General features: G+C 42.8%; 1 protein-coding gene across 1 annotated transcript; it reads left to right on the forward strand.

Moving 5' to 3' along the window:
* Positions 1-245: 245 nt before the first annotated feature.
* On the forward strand, positions 246-21497 carry C1R (complement C1r). Its single transcript, XM_083351438.1, has 11 exons — positions 246-346; positions 1635-1866; positions 4959-5151; positions 6766-6903; positions 7404-7600; positions 14667-14814; positions 14900-15021; positions 15993-16071; positions 17953-18093; positions 18988-19062; positions 19866-21497. Coding segments are annotated over exons 1-11 (2157 nt in total). The 5' UTR covers positions 246-344; the 3' UTR covers positions 20696-21497.
* The last annotated feature ends 1814 nt before the right edge of the window (positions 21498-23311 follow it).

Consider the following 23311-nt stretch of genomic DNA (forward strand, 5'->3'; position numbering starts at 1 on the left):
ATTCTATCCGTCTAACTACTCACCTATGCTAACTACTCAGCTGTCTCTAAGTGGACATATTTATATTAAAAATGTCTCTTTTGGTGTGTGTGTGTGTGTGTGTGTGTGTGTGTGTGTGTGTAGACAGCAGAGGGCAGCAGAACACAACTTAGGAAAGCCATAACTATTACCTAATGGCTGGAAACTACCAGCTATCTCTCTTCCCTCCCACTCTGTGTGTTCTACCCCAATCTCTGTGAATCATAGCTAACAGGGTTAAGAATTTATTGAAATCTATTTGAAACTCCCAAGAACAGACCTCAAGAACTGGAGGGTGAAAAGAGAGCTTAAGTCCAGCTTCGAACATGTGAGTGTTGTTTCTGTGGGAAAGGGAGGTGGCATTGGTGCCTACTTGTAAAACCAAATGCAGAGATTTCTTTTTTTACTATATCTATATTAGAACGTCTCCAGGGACGCAGAATATCTATGGTGTGCTTGAGAAGGAACTGCAGGGCTGGGTTTAACCTTAGATAAATATAATACAGCCTCAAGGTGTTGCTAAAGTGCCTTGTTCCTGGTTTAGTCCTGGAGCCCCTTGTGAAGACGGGGTTAGCAAGTAAAACATAGTGCTTTTCTTCATTCAAGTAATGGGCTTGCTTCAAGACCCTTAGCTCATCTTCAACCGAAAAGCCAGGGATTGCCAATGTAGGCCAGAGACAGGGATTTTGGATTAGAATTAGCAATTCCTCTCCAGGTTCCTTCGCAGCACTTGGTGATCTTTGGGTCCAAGGAGCTTTGTAGAGCAACAGCAAACAAATCAGAGTAGCAACTACTTCACAGGGGATGCAATCAAAACTGAAAGCCACTCAAGGACTATTGCTGCCTTTCTCTTTTCCTTGTTATCTCTAGGATCCTTGCAGAGAGCTTAGTCTACATAGCATTGCCAACAGAGACCATAATGGTCCTGACACTCTTGTAATTTCTGGCACTTCTGAAGGATCCTAGTTTTCAAGGCTACCATATACTGTCCTGCTACGTGCTAAAGGATTTTTCACCTTCTGGATTAACAAGGGAACTATTCTAATGCAGGAGGATAGAACACCATGTTTCCAGCAGGAATTACAAGATTCAGTTCACAAGAAAGTCCATAGGCACAAGGATAGGATCTGATTACAAAAGTTCAATTATCACTACAGCAATGAGATAATTTTCTGAACTTATTTACTGCTTTGTACTGGTCATTTGGATATTTACAACCAGATCTGATAGCCCTAATCCAGGACTACATATGTATACAGTATACACTGTGATTATGTTAGCATCATTGTACCGTTATAGACTGGATAGGCTGGGCGTAGAGCATGTACCATTCTAGAAATCTAAGCTTCTCTATTTATTAAAGGTAAAGGTAAAGGTTCCCCCGCACATGCGTGCTAGTCGTTACAAGGTTTGTAATGCGTAAGTCCTACTTATGCAATACTGAGAAGATATTTCAAAAGAAATAGATGCATTTTCTTTAAAGGTGCCAATTGCCCAATTCAATCTTCACTTTATGTGTCTGGGTTTAGAGGGAGGGTGTCCACTTCAGAGGTCTTGTTTGCTCTGGTTTTTGGCTCTGTCTTCTCATACATGCCTATGTTGTGTTGTGTTGCCAGGTCTCCCGTTGTCTTCCTGCTTCAGGGAGCTTTCTTATTTGCTGCAGTCAGTTCCAGGCCAACCACAAAGAAGCTTTATGGGGAGATCACTTCCCCAAATTATCCAAAAACATACCCTAACAACAACATCAGTACCTGGGACATTTCAGTACCAAAGGGCTACAGAGTGAAGCTAAGTTTTTGGCTATTTGATCTGGAGCCATCTGAGGCCTGCCGGTATGACTTTGTCAAGGTATGTGAAGAAAGGCTGGGTTATGGTGATGGGAATCAGGATCTCCAGGGCTTTTTTTCTCATAGAACGCTCAGAACAGCGTTCCGGCACCTTTTTTTTGCAAAAAAAGGGTCCCTCTATTGGCTTTCCTAAGCCTATTGCAGGGCTAGGCAAACTTGGCTCTTTTTTATGACTCGTGGACTTCAACTCCCAGAAATTCTGAGCGAGCCATGCTGAGGAGAAAGGGAGAGGTTTCCAAGCTGAGCCATGCTGGCTCAGGAATTCTGGGAGTTGAAGTCCTTGAGTTATAAAAGAGCCAAGGTTGCCTACCCTGCACTAGAGGAGGACATTAAAATTATTTACAGGGTTACTTCTTTAGGAACTAAACTTTTAGAATCTAAAACAGCTAATTCAAAAAAGCCAACAGGAAAGAACCTCACATTTTTCATCTGCTTCTGTCTTTTGGAAGGTAAAATTAGATAACAAAATAATCTATTTTCTATGTTAACATCTCTGCAATGAAATCAATAAAGGTAACAGGAAAGAAATGAGAAACATTTTTCTCAATGTAATATGTCTAATTTAGCTGATGCTAGGAAAAAAATAGTATCTTTTGTACATACTCTTGAAAACTATTTTGAATCTAACCATCTATTACAACTAAACCACTTTAAATTAAACAATTCTTAAGAATGAACTATTCTTAATTTGGACTTTACTTTTACTGTTTGGACTGTTGTGTGTTTTGAAAAATAGATTATTTAGAATCTAGTTATGTTGCACTTCAGTCTTTAAATAATTAACCTAGTATATACATAACAATATATGTTTTCCATGGTGAGCTTAACATCAATAACATTTATTAAAAAGGCTCAAATAATTTCTGGTGGTATTATCTGTACATTAAAATTTTGTTTAGTCACAATCTTTCACTTCACATTCTGGACAAGCAGTGGTCATGTATTCTAGCAAAAGATGTTATATATGTGCATAAGCGTAGTCAGTAGCATATGCCTTTTTAAAAATATCAAACATGCAAAGAAACAAGAATAAGTCCAAAATATCTGTATTACATCCAGAAATGCCAACTTTGCAACCAATATTTCTCATCCATAACTATGGCACCCTAAGGATACCTGCATACATGCAAATGCTTCTCTGGGATCAGTAACGCAGCAGGAATTGCTTTTTCCTTCCAGTAACATATACCTAAAACCAGTTTATTGCATTTGGCAATTGTACTAAAAAAAATTCTCATTGTCAACCAATATAATTCATTTAATTTGAAATCAAGTGAAAAATTGATTTATATTATTTTATTAAAACAAATTAATGGCAATTCTTTTATAAGAAGTTGCCTCAAACAAAATGAGTTTGACATGCCTGCTCTAGATAGTTGAATGCTCCAAAATAAATTCTAGACCAGGCCTGCACATGCAGCCTACAAAGCACCCTTGGACAGAGCACAGACTTTTTTTTAAAAAAAAAAAGTAATAAAATCACCAACACTACCCTGAAAGTCATGTTGCCTAGTGCCTCCATGGCTTACCATGACCACAAGCTCCAACACTGTAGGTGCTCCTCTAGTTACCAAATCATTGATTAGCCCACCAGCATTCCTTTGCAGACCACAAAGATTTTTAATTTATCAGTGTGGGCCTTTCCCTTCTACAAGTTGCACAGATCTCTTCTCTTGCCTTTCCGAGTTAACTCCTTGGTCTGTCATTGAGCAAGAATTGACTTTGTAGGGAAGCATATTATCATTTGATGTATATTTAACATATGTTCTACCTTTATTTACTGATTATATAATATTTGTATGCAATCCACATGGCGAGGTATGGGGCAACTTACAATAGAAAAATATATATATTTAAAATCATAAGATTAAAACATAAAAGCAGGGCTTTTTTCTCATAGAACGCTCAGAATGGCATTCCGGCACCTTTTTTTGCACACACAAACACAAAAAAGCTTTTGCACAAGCTATGCTACTCCCTCTATTGGCTTTCAAAAGCCTATTGGCTTTTGAAAGCCAATAGGAATTGCTGCTGAGCGCACCAAAAGACCTGGCTGGCAAACGTTGCACCGGCAAGTTGTCTGCAGCAAAGGTGAGTAGGCAGGAACTTTGTATCCCTCCCTGCTGCCCAACTACACCATCTCAACTAGGTAAGTAAGAGAGGACAAGGAGTGGGAGGTGGGTTCTGCGGAGTCCATGTGCACTCCTTCCTTGTGCTTACCCATGTCAGCCAGGCTGCTGGCCTACCTGGTGCTGGACCTGCGCCACCGTCACTTTGCCCTGCGCGCCTAAGTGGCCGCCCTGCATTGCCTGGCCCACACCGCCTCCGCCACCCGGCCCGTGCAGCACTGCCATATAGAGCGGGCCTTGCTGCTCCCACAGCACCAGCTGCACTGGCTCTGGCCCCGGGGGGCAGCCCGCCGCCAACACCCCTCACACCTGTGACCACAGCAGCGCCGCCCCCCGCCCCCCCACCTCCTGCGCCCGCCAAGATGAGAGTTCCGGCACTTTTTTTTTTTTATAGAAAAAAAGCACTAAGGATCTCTGCTGCCTCTAAAGGGTCAAATGTTACTGTATTCACTGGACTTTGCATCACGAGGTCCTTCTTGTCTTCTTTATTATTCTCCTCACACTTTTTTGTATTTGAGCTCAGATTTAGTTGCAAGTGTTTTCCAGTGAAACTGGTCTATCAGAGCCACCTGGTCTATCCAAATATGGGACAGAGCATACTGCTTCCGCTTTTGCCTTTCAGCCCCAATCTAGGAGCCTTCGATTAAAGAGTCTCCCTTTAATTCTTTGTCAGTAAACTTAAATTTAACATTTAGTTGCAAGAAAATGCTTACTAGAGGGAATTTTGATTTCCTTCCTTCTTCTTCTATAACACACCAACTTTCTGCAACTCAATTTGTTTTCCAAATTCCCCTTGTTTCAATCCAAATCGGCAAGATGCTTTCTGCACGGACTGTTTTTAAAGGATTATAGTTCAATACCCCATGTACAGTATGTGTCAGATTAATTGAAGATATTTTGGATCCTGGCCAAGAAGCTCTCTAGTTTGTAATGTTTCTTTCCTTCTCTCCTTGGACTCTGGCAGATCACAGCAAACAAGAAGGACTTAGGCCGGTTCTGTGGCCAGGTAGACTCTGCCACAGGCAACCACCCACGAGACACGGAGTTTTTCTCTACCAACAATCGAATGCGGCTCCTGTTCCAGTCTGACTTCTCTAATGAGGAGAACGGCATTGTAGTTTCCTATAAGGGATTCTTAGCTTATTATCAAGCCGTGGGTGAGTATAGAAACTGACCCAGCCTCACTTTGCAAGATCAGTCAAGGCTTGTTAATGAGAAATATTTAGGGTGGGAGGAAAGGAACAGAAGAGGACATAAACATAAACAGTCAAGAAAGAGTAGGTAACTCAGTGGAGAGCTTAGCTCATAAATAGCAATTCAGCCCAGATGGGAAGAAATCTGGGAAGAAGAAGCATCTCACACTATTTAAAAATACTCTGTTTTAATTAGCTCCAGTATAAATGAGGTTGGGAAATACAGTTTCCAAGGTTCGTGTCTATCTCTGGGTAGTGGTATATGTAGATATAGCCAGAGGCATCTGCAGCAAAAGTGATGACATGAGCTGATGACACATACATAGTGATGCTACCATGCAAATACTGCCTTTATATACTGGATGACCTGGCATGTGAACATACAGGTGAAAATTCTGGCATCTCTAGTTTGCAGCAATTGAAATTGCTAAATTGTCTTCAAAGGTAGCTCAACAGATAACCTTGTGTAAATACCCAGTGAGAAGCTTACTAGCACTTAGGCTGTCCCTGTCCAGAAATAGTAGAAATTGGTGAACTTGAATGGATGAAGAATATGCCAAGACACCAAGAGTGCCTGAGGCTCCAGTGACAAATGAGTACTATACATTTTCTTTTTAGGGCAATATACCCATATCAAAAACATTACATTTCCTGAAGACCACATATTCCAAACAGCACCTCTTTATCATGATTCAACTTATTATTAGCTCTAACACTACAGGCACCAGTTCAGCACCTTCATGCCTTTACCTGGTGAGACAAGGCATCTCATTTGAAATCCTTAGATGACTTGCCTGTTGAGTGGCTTCATTCAGATGGAAAGATGAGAGAATCCAATACTGCAAGAAGTGTTGCAAGATCAAGCGGAAAATCCTAATTCTACAGAGTGGAGCTGGAAAATTCATTGTTAAGTGACACCATCGTTAATAGAGGCATCATGCAACCAGATTCGATTTTATGACCTTTAGCCACAGTCATTAAGTGAAACAGCATTGTCATTAAGCAAGACATCACATGATCATGGTTTGCAATTTTCTCTGCTTCCTCCCATTAATTTAGCTTGTTAGAAGCTGGCTGGGAAGGTTGCAAATCCTGATCACATGACTGCAGGAAGCTGCAACTATTGTAAATGAAAACCACCTGCCAAGTGCCGTGTGGATTTTCTCATGTCTTCAGGAACTGGGGGCTTTGGGTCACAGGAGACTTTAACTGTATTGCTTAAATTGTTATTTCATACCTGCAGTTCTGTCATAGCCAGTAAAGATTTGCAATTTGGACATGTTAAGTGAAGAACAGCAGACCCTCTCAACATTGCAGCTATCTATAAATATTTGCCGGTGAAGGAGTAAGATTTTTAGTAACCATTAATCTCCAGCTGAGGTGCAGCACATATGAGCAAGCAGATGTATTATAATAGATCATAAGCAGGGTTTCTTCTTTTACTGGGGAAGCTGCCCTGGAAACAGCTGCCTTGTGAATGTTTTTCTGCTCAAGAGCAAAAGAATGAACTGACCTTAAATGCAAAATTAATAAAATCCTATAAACTATTATGTTTCCTGCTTTCATCTCATCCTCTAGATCTAGATGAGTGTGCCCCCAGAAATGACATTGAAGATGGTCCTCAATGCCAGCATTTCTGTCACAACTATATAGGGGGCTACTTCTGCTCTTGCCAGTCTGGCTACCAACTCCAGAGTGATGGGCACTCTTGCAAAGGTGAGTCCACATGATCACCCAAGAAAGCGGAATACTGGAGAGAACAGGGAGCTCATGTAGAGCAATGGCCAGAAGAATACCAATATGGAAGAATGCAAGATAACATTCAGCAAGTTTGCAGGAGTCATTAATGGAGAAGTGACAATTTAGTTCTGGGAAAGGAGAGGAGAAAATATGAAAATGAAATTCAGAACAACCCCTGCCTTGATTCCCTTTGGTATGAGAAGCAGCAGAGGAAATCTTGGAATGGCTTTAAAATTCTGCTATTACACCTTTCAATTGTGACTAGCAATCCTATAAATCCTGGGGTTTCTGATTTCTCATCTAGTCTATCTCAAAGGGCCGATAACCCTTGTCTGTAATGCCATCAAGGTGCTATTCCAGGTTTGCAATGCCATAGGAAAAGAAATAGGTCCCAGAAATATACCACCTGCTGCTTTGCCGATGAGCTGATATGAGTTTTCCTTCCAGTGAATCTTCTTTTGTTTCTTCCTCTGCAGTGGATTGCAGCAATGAACTGTTCACAGAAACCTTTGGGTATTTGTCAAGCCCTGGATATCCTGAGCCTTATCCACCTAACTTGCAGTGTAATTACAGCATACGGGTAGAGAAAGGGATGACCATTATTCTCAAGTTCTTGCAGCCATTTGAAATTGATGACCATCAGCAAGTCCGTTGCCCTTATGACCAGCTTAAGGTACTGCAGATTGATAAATTCCTAACTAGTATTGCCATTCAGTACTTGGGTCAATCTTATAATGAATGATAGATGAGGAATAGAGAAGCTTCAAGGATTGCTTCAGCCTGTTCCAGGTTCTCATTGTGGAATTAAACTTTTTGGGTTCTATGGAAATAGCTAGAATATTGTCCAATATTGTCCATATTCCATTTACATTTTAAAGTAAACTCTATTGCAGATAGGGTGAGTTGTTCCAGGGAGCTTGGCTTCTTCTAAAATGCCTATTACAGAACAAATGACTCAGGTAATATTTTGTGTATTACAAGTGTACAAGTAGAACACAAGTACACACCAAGTGCTTTCACTGTTACAAAGCAGGCAACACACTGCCCCATAGTTGATCCAAAGGGGAAATCTCAAAAGACTATCAGATTGGGCACCTTCTGTTTGTTTCTCTGAGTTTCATATTGCTGTTCACTTCACACTATTGTCATGTTGAAAGAAAAATATTCATCAGGGTCCAATCCAAGCCGGGAATAAACAAAATGGAGACAGCTTTAGAAAGAAGGTTGTAGTTTATTGAAGAACAGAACCACAAGACATGTGGCTCTGGAGCAGCTGACCACATGTTTCTGGGAGTGGTGGGTGTTTATGCCTTCTTGGGTGAATCATATCGGGAAACCAGGAGTTTCCAAGCCGCAGAGAAAAAGCCGGCCCGGCCGACATTTGACAGTTGACAGCTGTCAAATGGCCGCCCGAAGCAACGGCGCACGCGCACCAACCAGCCGGCCGCCATTCCCGTTGACAGCTGTCAAAAGGGCTGCCGGAGGCCAACGCGCACGCGCCGGATTTGACAGTTCCCGGAACTGTCAAATCCGCAGTCTTCAACCTAGTCCTCCGAACTGAGCTAAGCGCTCAGCTGGGAGGAATTCCCTGACAGCCGCCGAGCTGTCAGAGTACTGTTCGTTGATTGGCCGTCCTCCGAACGGCGGGGAAAATACTGCTACCTGATTGGTTGTTTGTTTTGACAGTTCCCTATAAAAGCCCGGATTGTTTTGACAGTCAGCTGCCGGGAGCTGAACCGAATAAACCTTTCGAATCTTGCCTACGGTCTCGCGTCTGTCTTTCTAAAGACAATTCACCTGGCGACGAAGGTGGGATCCCGGTACTATAGAGCTGTTTACTGAGCCGAGTCACCCCGCAAAGGAGTTCCGATCCCTCCCGCTGACGAGTCACTGCTGAAGCCACTCGGAGGGCAAAGGAACCCTTTTTAGCAGCTTGAACAGTACTGTGGACCCAGACCATGGCAAATCTAGGTCACGTCAGAGAATTTGACGTCCGCCATCCTGAAGGATGGGAGTCGCACTGGGGACAAATTGAAGGCTACCTCGTTGTCAATAAGATAACAGAGGACCGCCACAAAGCTGCCGCCCTCCTCTGTCTCAGCGGGCCCGCTGTCTACGACATCGCCGTAGGGCTTTGTAGCCCTGACCCCATCGCGACCATCCCGTACGCCGTGCTGACCGACCGCCTCAGCAAACACTTCATGCCCCGTCGGTCCGAGCTATTCTGGTGCCTCCATTTCGCCCGCCGCCATCAGCAACCGGGCGAAACCACCACAGCCTTCATCGCGGCGGTACGTCACGCCGCCCGCCGGTGCCAATTCCCCGACCTGGAAGACCGTATCAGAGACCAGGTTATCGCCGGCCTCTCTAACGAGCGGCTCCAGCGGAAGCTGGTAGCCAGGCCCACGATGGACCTCGCTCAACTCACGTTAGAGATCATGGCCTACGAAGATAGCCACCGTGAGGTCTCTCCGGTGTACAGAGGCAGCCCAGCCGGTTCAGTCCACCACGCCAGGGAGCCGGACGACGAGCAACCAGAACCCTACGCCGGCGTCGACGACATCATGTCTCGTTTCAGCAAGATGAGCACCGACCACGGGAAGAACCGCAGGCCATCCAGACCAGCCGGTCCGGGCTCAAGGCCCACCGCCACAGGGCTGAAACCTAAGTGTGCCAGCTGCGGCGGGGCTCACGCCAGAGCCACATGCCGTTTCAGAAACGCCAAATGTCACGGATGCGGGAAGACCGGGCACATTCGCTCAGCATGCCGCAGTTCGAACCGGGAAACCCTCCACGAGCTTGAAGAAATTCCGGCAGGTAGGACCCAGGTCCCTTCCCCAGCCAAGGGAATTCCCCGGCCCTCAGTCTTGTCCATACAAGCCGAAACAAAAAGGTCGCCCATCCACCAGTTACAACCCAAAATTAAAATTTGGGTTAAAATCCAAGGGGTGCCCTGCGAAATGGAGGTCGACTCCGGCTCCTCAGTTTCAATAATGTCTTGGGACACCCTCAGAAAAATTGGGTTAAAAAATAGACGCCGTATTCCCCTGCAGCCCTCCAAAATACTCCTCGCAGATTTTCAGGGAGCTGCCATCGAATTAAAGGGACAGGCACAAATAAAAGTAGAATATAAAAAGTTCCTGGGACATTTAACGATTCAGATCACTGAGGCACCCAGGTCCACCCTCCTTGGGTTAGACTGGTTTGAGGCCCTGGGCATCCACCTAGAAGGCACCAACCGTATACAATCCCAAACATTAGAACAGGTTTGCCAGGCATTCGCAGACGTTTTCGACGGAACACTTGGCAAATACACAGGAACCCCTATAGACCTCAAATTAAAACCTGAGGTAGCCCCCATCCGCATCAAGGCAAGAAGGGTCCCCTTTGCGTTGAAACAAAAAATCGAGGCAGAATTAGACCGTTTAATCAACCTTGGGGTCCTGGAACCAACAGACGGGGGAACCTGGGAAACTCCCATAGTCACACCAGTCAAACCAAATGGTGACGTAAGACTATGCGCGGACTATAAGGCGACATTAAACCGCGCTTTAAATCCCCATGCATACCCCGTGCCAGCTGTCAGGGACGTGCTGTCAGAAATTGGGTCCGGTTCAATATTCGCCAAACTCGATCTAGCGCATGCCTTCCTACAACTACCTGTCACCCGAGAAACAGCCGAAGCACAAACCATTGTCACACACCGAGGCGCTTTCAGGGTGAACCGCCTCCAATTCAGCATCTCAGTGGCTCCTGGCATCTTCCAGGAAGTCATGGAGAAAACATTAAAAGGAATCCCAGGTGTATGCCCCTATTTCGATGACATACTCATCGCAGGGGAATCAGAAAACAATTTAGCAGACAGGCTACAAGAAGTATTATTAAGATTTAGGAAAGCGGGGCTGAAACTTAAATGGGAAAAATGTTCTATAGGCGTCCCATCTGCAGATTTCTTAGGCTACAAAATTGACTCGCAGGGAATTCACCCCACGAACTCAAAAGTCCTTGCTATCAAAGGTGCCCCTACCCCAAAGAATAAAACCGAGCTCCAAGCTTTTCTTGGACTTTTAAATTTTTACCATGCTTTCCTGCCAGGGAAAGCAACAGTCGCAGAACCCCTACACAGGCTGCTTGACAAAGGGGCAGCCTGGCAGTGGACAACAGCCCACGAAAACAGCTTTAGAACACTCAAAAAAATGCTTTCCAGCAACGCCACCATCTCCCACTACAAAGAAGACAAACCCCTCTGCCTAGCCTGCGACGCATCCCCATACGGGATCGGAGCAGTTTTGAGCCATTTAGACAGCAACGGCACCCAAGCCCCGGTGGCATATTATTCAAGAACACTTTCAAAAACCGAAAGAAATTATGCCCAGATTGATAAAGAAGCCCTGGCAATTGTTGCGGGAATAAAAAAATTTCACGATTACCTTTACGGCCGCCCCTTTGTGATTTACACAGATCACAAACCACTGCTAGGACTATTCACATGGGACCGTCAGACCCCCCAAATCTTATCTCCCAGGATGTTGCGCTGGACAACGTTCCTCACAGCATATTCCTACCAATTAATATACAAGCCTGGACACCAAATGTGTCACGCTGACGGCCTCAGCAGATTGCCCCTACCCCACACCGAACCAGACCCAGCCCCAGCAAGCAACATCTTAGCTATTCAAGAGCTACCAGAATGCCCACTGACAGCAAAAGACATTGCTGCCGCAACATCATCTGACAAAACACTCAGCAGAGTGTTAGCATGGGTGCACACAGGCTGGCAAACCTCTTGCCCGGGCACAGAGTTTCAGCCATATTTCTCCAGGCAAAGTGAACTAACGTCACACTTAGGATGTTTACTCTGGGGATGCAGGGTAATCGTGCCTTCCAAAAACAGACAAAAAGTACTTGACACATTACATGAAGGCCACCCTGGCATCGTAAAAACAAAAGCACTGGCCCGCAGCTACGTCTGGTGGCCAGGGATAGACCAAGACATAGAAAAGTACATCGCTGGCTGCTACCTATGCCAAGAATCCCGCCCACTCCAGCCCAGAGCTCCAATTCATAAGTGGGAACTCACAAAAAACCCCTGGTCCCGAATCCACATTGATTATGCCGGGCCATTCCAGGGACAGGTCTTCCTCATAGTTGTGGATAGTTATTCCAAGTGGCTGGAGGTTCTCCCGGTTCACAGCACAACATCTGCCGCAACCATTCAAGCCCTCAGGGGAATCTTCGCAACACACGGTCTCCCCGACGTTATTATCTCAGACAATGGCCCTCAATTTACTTCTCATGACTTTCAGATCTTCACGAGGAGAAATTGTATTAGGCATTCAACATCGGCTCCCTTCCACCCATCGTCCAACGGCCTTGCGGAGGTTATGGTGAGGACCACCAAAGACGCCCTTAAAAGAATCATCACAGGGAACTGGCACCGTCGTTTGTCTCAATTTCTCTTAGCCCACCATTCCACGCCCTGCACATCCACCGGCAAAAGCCCAGCCGAACTACGATGGGGCCGCCGCCTGGTGACACGACTCGACAGACTCCACCCCGACAGACTGGCAGCCGAAATAACACCAAACACCCATCCAAAAACTTTCTCCAAAGGACAAAATGTTTGGTCCCGAGATTATGGGGGAAGGGATAAGTGGGCTCAGGGGGTTATCCTGGAATAAACAGGACCATTATCATACACAGTGGACACTGGGACTGGACTTATACAACGCAGACACTCGGATCAGCTCCGACCCAGGTCACTGCCCAACCCCCCTCTGCAACCGACTCCGGGCGAGTCTCCACCAGCTGTCACCCCCGGACCTGATGAATTCCTCCTCCAGGACCCACAACCACCTGCTGAGCCCCACCAAGAAACAATTCCTCCAGCCACGCAACCCGAAGGGAGCAACCCCTGTCCCCGACGATCCAGCCGAACCAGAAGGCCCCCCGCATACCTCGCGGACTTTGAATGGAAGGGAAACCCGCCATCTGTTAAAGAACCTGTTAACCATACTGTTTTGAAATGTTCAAATGTTGTTATGCATAACGTACCTGTTCAGGGGGGGGGGAAAGGGGGTGAATCATATCGGGAAACCAGGAGTTTCCAAGCCGCAGAGAAAAAGCCGGCCCGGCCGACATTTGACAGTTGACAGCTGTCAAATGGCCGCCCGAAGCAACGGCGCACGCGCACCAACCAGCCGGCCGCCATTCCCGTTGACAGCTGTCAAAAGGGCTGCCGGAGGCCAACGCGCACGCGCCGGATTTGACAGTTCCCGGAACTGTCAAATCCGCAGTCTTCAACCTAGTCCTCCGAACTGAGCTAAGCGCTCAGCTGGGAGGAATTCCCTGACAGCCGCCGAGCTGTCAGAGTACTGTTCGTTGATTGGCCGTCCTCCGAACGGCGGGGAAAATACTGCTACCTGATTGGTTGTTTGTTTTGACAGTTCCCTATAAAAGCCCGGATTGTTTTGACAGTCAGCTGCCGGGAGCTGAACCGAATAAACCTTTCGAATCTTGCCTACGGTCTCGCGTCTGTCTTTCTAAAGACAATTCATTGGGCTTTTGCATTTGGAGTTATTCCTGTGGCATGAACTTTGACCTGAGGATCAGTGTGCCCTTTTAGTATTCTGATGGCGATGGGTTAATCCTATTATGCCCTAAAGGTCATGTCCTACATCCCTGGGGCTGTGGTTGATGGCTATGTCCTGTGTTGGATTTTTTGGGGTAAGGAGTTGTTGGTTGTAGGGATCTTTGTCTTTCTAATCCCATCAGCTCTAAGATTCCTGGCTCCAATCTTTCTGAAAGGATTATCAAATCTGCATTTCTACAGACCTGGCCTTTGCTTGGGGCAGATAGATTTGGGGGGGGGGAGTTTCTGCCATTTAAGAACTTCTCCATTATTCCTTTGAGGAAATATAATATTCTGTCTTTTTAATATTCCCCAAAATATTTCTTTCTTGGGGGGAGTGTGATTTCCCACAGTCAAAAAGCTTTTGTTACTACAAATAGAAAGGCTTTCCCTGCACCCCATAATATGAACATTTATTCAATCATTTTGCCTTAATAATTATGTATATATATTTACTACTGAATTATTTATTAAATCATTTAATTTTTAGAAAATATGTTAAGGGATACACAAAATAAAAAATATACAAGTAAATTCAAAATTAAATGAAACATTAAAATGCAACAACTAGCAATGAAATCAAAAGTTAATATAAAAAGATAATTGCAAGAAAAAGCCAAATAATTATATAAAAGAGCTAACACGAAAAACCAAAATCTAGAGACAATGAGCTGAGATGGGTGGCTATAGAAATTAAGTAAAGAAATAATAAAGAAATTATTATGGGAAATCCATCAAAACAAGCAAAAAGAGAAATATTTCAGCGACATTTAAATGTCTTTGCTATAAGTTCTACCTTATTTATAGTAGAGAGAAATTAAATTTGGACCTATGGGTAGATAACTTTTGATTGACGGTTAGTTGGTTGATTTTAATGGAAATATTCAAAAGGTATTAAAATGCAATTCTAATAACAATATAGAAAAACTATATTCTGAAATTGGCACAAGTCAAATTTTGGGATGCCTTTTTCATTCTAATAAGCTTTTGTTCATAACACGATGGAAGCTTATAGCCAAATCTCCCAAGTAAGTTTGTTTCCCATTTCATGTAACATCTTCTTCTGACCGATGGGCTATTCATTTCTGAAATTTCAATTTCTTACTAGATCCATGCTGGCATGAAACAGATTGGTGAATTCTGTGGCAAAGTGCCTCCAAGAACCATTGAAACCAATAGTTCTTCAGTAGATGTCACTTTTCTCACAGATGAATCAGGATACAGCCAAGGGTGGAAGATTTCGTACACTATAGAAAGTAATTATTTCCCATCCAATACTTTAAAAGGTAATGAATGACTTTTCTGCTGCTGCTTCTTTCATTTCTTTCTCATCTCCAATAGGGATCCGCTGCCCACAGCCTGTGGCAAAGGATGCCTTCACCATTATCAAGGACCCACAACCTCTGTATCAATACCAAGACTACTTCATTGTCAGCTGCAAAACTGGATATAACTTGATGGAGGTGAGCCTTATTCATCTGAGTGCTTTATTATTTTTATCTCTTATAAGCTTTTTTCTTGCAATGACCTTGTTGCTTCATCTAAAAGCTTTCCTTTCTTTCTACATCTCCTACTCTTTTTCATGGAAGCAAATTAAGATGTGTGTCAAGGCATGAAAAAACAAAATAATGCCTTCCCCATGCAAAAGAAAGAGGTCAAACTGTACTTGGATTTCTGAGAGAATTGCCAATTGCGCAATTTTTAAATAGTTAATAAAGCAGAGAGAAGAAATTGGAGAAATCGAAAGTGTAACAGAGAGAACTAAACCGCAAGCTGTTCTCATGTTTTCACACTACTGAATAACTCTAACCAGTCATATATTAACTAGGGAAGACTAGTGAGCCTCCTCCCAGCCTATTTTCTTGTAAGATTACATTTGTTACCCCAGACTCCCAGATTTTAATTAAAAAGAATTCTCCAACTGGTATAAACGTACAATCACTACAGCTTGTCCAATAGCAAGTTCAGTCTAAAACTAATGACAACAATTGATCCTCTTTATAATTAAGATATTTTTTTCATGCAGAAAAACCCAAACCTGAAAACTTGTTTTCATAAGGTTTCTGAAGACCCCCCCCCTTTTTGAGTAATAATTATGGGGGGGGCAAAATGGGGATCAGAGATATGAAGATGGATTGCTTTTGGCTTTGGCAATGTTGTCAGTCCCAGAATGGTGTCAGTAACATGGGCGAGGGATCCTCTTTACATTTTTGAAAAGAGAAAGATTTTCTTCTTCCTTACCACAGATTCCAATAAGGAGAAATGCTAACCCTAACCCTAACCCTAAGGCAAAACCCCATGCACAGCCTACCCCATCTGCCACTGCCAAACAAAACTTTCCTAAGGTTGCATCTCTAGTCTGATTTGAACCTCAGTCGGCAGGACCATCAACAAAGGTATTAAGTTGATTGCTAGTTGTTTTTCTTTTGAGTAGGGTAAAGAACACCTGACATCCTTTACCTCTGTCTGCCAACATGATGGGACCTGGCATCGTTCTATGCCCCGATGTGAAAGTGAGTAGTTAGTCTTGCCTACTTGTTGCCTGCAATACTACCTAAGCAGATCAAGTTTCCCAAATACTGGAGACCTTTTTCATGACTCCTGGCATCGAAGGGCTGGAGCTGGGAATCTTCATTGCCCATGGCAGTGAGAAGCCTTTTGCTGCCTCTGCCCACAAGATAGTCCACTGTGTTCATTCAATCTATACTGGGCAATAAATAGGACTCTTCTTCATGGTGTGCCAATTCTGAGCCAGAAGAATATACCAGCATAGAGCTTGCTGCCTTGCCTTCACTGTCTGTCCTTATCTTGGAGCAGCCCTTATTTATGGTGTATGAGGCACGCCTCAGAGAGTGATTGCCGGATTCTCCTGGCTTTGCTTCCTTCTGCTCCTATCAAATGTTACTCAGCATATAAAAATTGAGGCAATCACTCTCCTTTATGTTTGACAGAGCCTAGACCAGGGATGGAGGCAAATTTTTATCTATAGTTAAACAGGAAAGTTTAGCCATCTTTCAAAACTCACTCTGATTTTACAAAAGTGTGTTGAAGGAAACCTGATTATTAGCTGGTATCAGCTGATAATCAAGCTCCTTTTGGACTTTTAGAACTATTTAATAATAATGCTAAGATATTTAAAAGTAATCTAAATCATAACTGACAGGAACACCTTCATTTGTCAACTTTTGTTCAGCTGATCCATGTCTCCAAGCTGGGTTCAGCTCAGAACCCCAATGTATGTGGGGGGTAGGGAGGAGATCCCAGTTTAAAAGAAGTAGCCTCTGTAATTCTTAAATGAAAAAAATAAAATAAAATAAAAGAAGGGCCCTAGAAGATAATGTCCAGAAACTGGAGAGGTGGCAGATTCATTAAAAAAAACACAAACGGGTTCTGTTTTAATTATTGTTTTAAGATAACTATCTTCTGCATTTGGGCAAAATTAGGGTTTAATTTGTTTTCAATATCTGTATTTGTGCATTCTGTTATTTATGTCACTGTTCACCGCCCTGAGTCCTTAGGGAGAAGGGCGGTATACAAATCAAATCAAATCAAATCAAATCAAATAAATAAATAAATAAATAAATAAATAAATAAATAAATAAATAAATAAATAAATAAATAAATAAATAAGCCTCTATAGCTAATCTCTTCCCAGGCGTCACCTAGCTATGCTACCAACAGAATGGTCAATGAAACCCATCTGATTCTATCCATAGCAATACCTGTGCTGAGATAAGACAAAAAAATAATAATAATGCTACTTTAGCACAGATGTGGCTAAGGGTGACATTAAGATAGCAATGAGATGAAAGGAACACCAGGAGGAAGTATGGGGGGGGGGAAAGGTTGCTGGGATGTTTTTGCTGCAATTGTGCAAACAAGGAAACTCTCCTATATTGTGGAAATCGGCTCTTAGATTTATGCTCTTTATTTTCTACATGCTGCCAATACCTGATCTGACAATCCTGAGAAGAATTTCTTTTATTTCTTTATGCCTGCCTGCTAAACCACGCTCTGAATTGTCTTAAGGATTTGGTATCTTTTTGCCTGTGCATGAAAAAGAATTTCTTCATATGGAGAAGTAATTTGGATAACTAACAGCAGGGAAATAAGCTAATCCTCTCCTTCGCTTCTCATTTAAAAACAAAGCAAGCTAGTGATTGATACTGCCGCATCTCACACAAAGTTTTGATCTTCTTCACTAAATAAGACCTAAAACAGAAACTTTGTTCTGTTAGGGCAGGATTTGAGCTATGACATACCATTAATCATAGCCTGAGAAAGAAATGAAAAATTCCAGCTGAGACTGCTGGTCTTGGGTTGTGATCATTTCTGATCCCTGGGAAATCCCGGAGGGAATGACTTCTTTTCATCTCATGTGTTTTGTCTTGCAGTCGTGAATTGCGGTGAACCTAAACTTCTGAAAAACGGGGCGTTTAATTTTGTATCAGCAACAAAAAATAACAACTATGCGTCAGTTATCAAGTACCGCTGTAATGAACCCTATTATCGCCTGCTCAACACCCCAGGAAAAGGTGAGGCCCTGCATAGCCAGATCCATGCAAGCCCAGCGCAAGCAGTTCAAGCTGCAGCAGTGCATGGGAAACTTGGCAAACCAGCAGCCGAGAAATTACCTTGCTTTTGTATGTGTATCTTCTTTACCAAATGTTTGGATGGGGGGGGAAGAGCAGAGGTGGGGGGCGGGGGAGGAAGGCTGGGCCTGCTCCAGGTTGCCTTGGTGAAACTCATTGAGGCTGCCTTACGAAACAGCCTTCCCTAGAGATATGGATGGACTTGACCCTTGTTGGCCTTTTGGAAAACAGCAAAAACCTGGATTTCCCCCTCAGAACTGGGGCCAGGATGTTGATGCCCGATTTATGGATGAAGTTCTGGCAGGACCTCAATAGTGCCTTTATTGTTTTAATGCTTTTTTAAAAAATAATTGTATTATGTTATTTTTATCTGGCATCCAGAGTTTCTTTTGGTAGATGGGTGGGCATATCAATTTAATAAATAAATATTATTTTCTTTTAAAAATAACATAAAAGATGGTAATGAAGCAATAACCGATGGCTCTTTTTAAATGGCTCTGATTTGACGCTGTTAATTCTTTAAATAAATTTATTATAGCCAGAAAAAAATACTTATTTTATTTATTTAAATTGGTTTTAGCTGCCCAACCTTGATGGACTCATTGTGGGCTAGAGTTAAAACACATTGGACAACAATAAATGTATTTTTTGATTTGTTTGTTTGTTTGAGTGAGTGAGTGATTTCAATCTCATTGCACTTGTAAGATGTTCAGATACGCAAAAAAAAGAACATAAAACATCTATAGTTAAAAAAACAATAAAATGTTCAAAAATAAACAAAAACCATTGAGCATTCAATATTTGGTCCCACTATTCTTGTTTTTGTTTCTCCTTTAGGTATCTACACCTGCTCAGCTGAGGGTTCCTGGAAGGATCAAATTGATCAAAATGACATTCCAATGTGTCTGCCAGGTAAATCATGCCCAAAGATTTTTCTTGTTTCATATTGTTAGAGCACATGATTTCACCTCTTCCCAGCAGTCAGAGCTGATGTTGGTGCCAGAAGACTAGCAGGTCATAGAACCAGAAGAGGCAGAGAGGAAGCAGGCATCATGTCCACCTCCATTGTTATTTGACCTACAAGAATGAGATGGGATTCAACTTCTGTAAATAAAAGGAGGATAGCAAAAACAAAAAAGCAGACATCAAAACATAGAAAAGAAGCATATTGATAAAGCCTATCGCAATTCTCAGATGCTTTTTTAAATAACCACAAGCAGTATTTCTGTTTAAAAATCTTTGCTGAATTTTTTAAAAAAAATCAGTCTGAGACATTTGAGGTCTGTTTTTTTTGTCAGTTCTCACTTCTTTTGTGGGTCCAGAAAGACGAACAAGAATAGCACCCAAGATAGTCCTAATAGGAAGATTAAGTCACAGGTGCCAGGAAAGCATGGAGAAAGAAGAATAAGCCACACAACCAATTATTGGCAGGCTTTAGGTGCCCAGTTCTGGTGGCTATCTTTGCCAAATGTAGCAGGATCCTGTCTGTTTCCTTTTCTGATAGTGTAATGAGAGAGGTATTGATACCTGACATTTTTAGCTCAAAAAGGGGACAGCAGCAAGTTAATGGATTAACAAGAACTAAAGAAGAAGTTGATTAAGAGGCTGGCTCTGATGTGGTTTAAGGAAAGATAAGGTGGACAAATAAGGAAAGTTTGCTTAAGGGGAGGTCAAGAGGGCTGCAGCCTTTCTGAACATTCTCTCTCTTTTCACAGTGTGTGGAAAGCCAGACCACCCTATCGTCGAAGTCCAGCGCATTATTGGTGGGAAGAATGCCCCACGAGGCAGTTTCCCATGGCAAGCTATGACGGTCATCGGTGGACGAGCAGGAGGGGCACTGCTGGGTGATCGCTGGATTCTGACAGCTGCCCACGTTGTGTACCCAAAAGATAAAGAGAATGACACAGAGATACTGACCCCTGAACAGGTAGCAGAGAAGGCTGAAATTTTCCTGGGTCACACAGATGTGACTGAACTGTACAAAGTAGGAAATAAACCAATTCTCAGACTCTTTGTGCATCCAGACTACAATCCAAAGGATGAGCATAACTTTGATGGAGACATCGCACTCATTGAGTTGAGGGATCCAGTGACCCTTGGCCGCGACATGCTGCCTGTCTGTCTCCCTGAGTCAGGAAACACCACCTATTATCATCAAGGTTGGATGGGGTATGCCAGTGGCTTTGGAGTAGAAAAAAACATCCTTGCTAGCAGGCTGAAATATGCCCCCATCCCAGTGGCCAACCAGGATACGTGTCGGGAGTGGTTGCGAGGAAGGAAGATCTCTGGGAAGGATCCAGTCTTCTCAGACAACATGTTTTGTGCTGGTAGCCCCTATGGAGGAAAAGACACCTGTCAGGGTGACAGTGGAGGGGCCTTAGCTGTGCGTGACCCAGAGACTCAGCGTTGGGTGGCCACAGGCATTGTTTCTTGGGGCCTTGATTGTGGCAAAGGATATGGTTTTTATACCAAAATCATCAATTACTTGGATTGGATAAAGGGCATTGTTGGAAAGGATTGGGTGTCCATGCAGGTTTCTCATTAGCCTACTGAAGAAGTGTAAACTAAATTATGATTCCATGCATGAATGGAAAAATACATACTTATTAGCTTTCTGCTGTTCTTGCTGCCCTGTCCTCTTTTCTTTGATACCAAACAAATGTATAGTTGCTTCTTTTATTGGCTGGGAGAGGGGGGAACAATTCCTCTTGCCCGTCATTTCTCTACTCATTCTTCAATGCCACCAGCAAAGAGAAAGATTTCGGGAAAAAGCGAAAGATTTCTGAATAGGAAAAGGAAGTGTTATTTCTTCCCATTCCCATTTCATCCTCTTGGCTCAAAAGTTTCTTTGGGGTTCTTTCTAGTATCAGTGGGGACTCTGAGATGGGAAATGATTGCACACTATATAATTTTGTGAATGTAAATATATTTTTAGCATCTGGCTCCAGAATCTGCCATTGGATGCAGCCCTCTGAACCAAAAGATAGCTACCAATTTTTTTGTAAAGATGGCACATTTTTTTCATTTATTGTTGCAATTAGAGAGAGAGAGAGACCCCTTCATCCCCTCCCAAACTAGACAATTACTGGTTTAACTAACAGCTTCTACTGATATTTCCTCTTCAAATCTTTAGTTGCTTACCAAAATAAACTAAAGATAGCTAAATCAAAGAAGATCATCTCAAAAAGATTTGTGTATTATTTTCATTAACAGCAGAGAGGACTTCTGATACAAACTTACGATAACACCATAACACATTCTCAGATATAATGTATTTTTTTGTGATTAATGAACATTAAAGTTAAATCAAAATAAATCAAAACATATCAAGAACATTTGTTTATGGCAGAGAATGTCACGTGTCATAAATTTTGTTGCCAAGACCATGCAAACTATCTAGAGCAGGGGTATATTAATTGCAAGGCTGGGGAATGAACTGCTCTAAATCTGTTGATCCAAGTCTATTTAAGCAGGAGACATAAACCCAGAGCTGATAATTTTGTGCCTCTTGGTGTCTGTGTTCTGTAACAAGAAGATCTTCTGTGTCTATATGACTCATTTCTTGTCATAAAACAACTTATCTAACACTATTCAGTCCAAGAATCTCCTGCTGTTATGTATTTCCTGTATGGGTAAATTTATAGATGGCCCTGGCCTAAAATATATTTCATTTCTTAGCAACATAGTTTTTCCACCTCCTGTCCATGAAGCTGTCTCCATTTGGTTCCCAGCTCATGAGCAAAATAAGAGGTTTCCCTTAACTCTCCTGGCATTGAAATCATTCTCAAAATGTGGGAAATCTCCTTGGCTTTGATACTTCTTAATTTGGAGGAAGGTGAGATTGCTACCAATGAGTAGGGATGAGCCATAGAGGCAGAATAGGGTACAACAATGGTGGCAACTTAATTTCAAGCTGGTATTGTTTTCTGCTGACTCAAGTTTTGGTGAATAAATTTCCAAATAACAGTGGAGAAAGGCCTTTTGAAACGCTACAAGCTATGCAAATAAAGAAATGGGACATTGTCACTTACAGATGTTTAGACACTTTCTCTGGTCACCATGGTCAAGGGAGAAGTAAAGATGCCACCATTCACTTGACTGAACAAAACCAAAATGTTGCAGTGATGACGCCCTGTTGCAATTCAACCTGGCCTCCAAGACAGTGGTGGGATTGAAATATATGAACAATCGGTTCTCTGTGTGGATGCTGCTTCCGGAAGTCCATTCTGGGCCTGGGCAACAAAAAATTAGCTATCAGTTCTGCCAAAGTGGTGCGAACTGGCTGAATCTCACCACTGCTCCAAGACCATTGTTCCTCACAGACATACAGAGATATTTGCCTGGTACATAATATCTCAATAACAAACTCTTTGGAGTACAAATGGTTTATGGCAGGGATGTCAAACTCGCGACGTCACGTGATGTCATGCGACGTATTGGAGCTTTTTCCCCATTGCCTGGTTTATGGAGCATATTATCAATCAGGGTGGAATTATATTCAGACTTCCAAAGGAACATCTGCCAGAGACTAGAATTTAAACTTGGCAAATCTTTGCCCAAAAATCAAAGCTAGTTTAAAGCTGCATATTAAGGCAAATTGTACTTTGATGGCTTAGCATAGTGTGTCAACTCAGCCACTCTGGTTTGTTAATTATGGTTTAGCCACTCCCAATTTTAGTAATTTTAATGCTCCCCCCTCCACTTTTTGGTTAAGCTTAAGGTAACATTGTTTCACTGTAATTTTTAATATTCCCTTTTAACAGATTTAAAAAAAATACTTTCCCACATAAAATGTGTTTTGTTTGGTTAGTTATGTTAAATAAACCTGGCCTAGAATGTTGTGTGAAAGCAGCTTTTGAATGAAGGAAGCATTCAAACTGTGTATACACATTGATTTGGTCTATGATTATCAGTTGGTGGACTACAATGACCTGGGGAGGTTTAACAGCCTCCCATAATGCAACAGGGAGAGCAAGGCCTCACGTGGTCATAAGCAAACAACCAGGGGCCTGATCAACCTGTTACCACAACAAGGACTGGATGCAAACTGTTCCTCCCAACCAAAAGAGAACAGCTTCATGGCCATCTCTCTCTCTCTCTCTCTCTCTCTCTCTCTCACACACACACACACACACACACACACAAACACACACACACACAC

The sequence above is a fragment of the Vipera ursinii genome, assembly GCF_947247035.1.
Source record: "Vipera ursinii genome assembly, chromosome: 2".
Lineage (NCBI taxonomy): Eukaryota > Metazoa > Chordata > Lepidosauria > Squamata > Viperidae > Vipera > Vipera ursinii.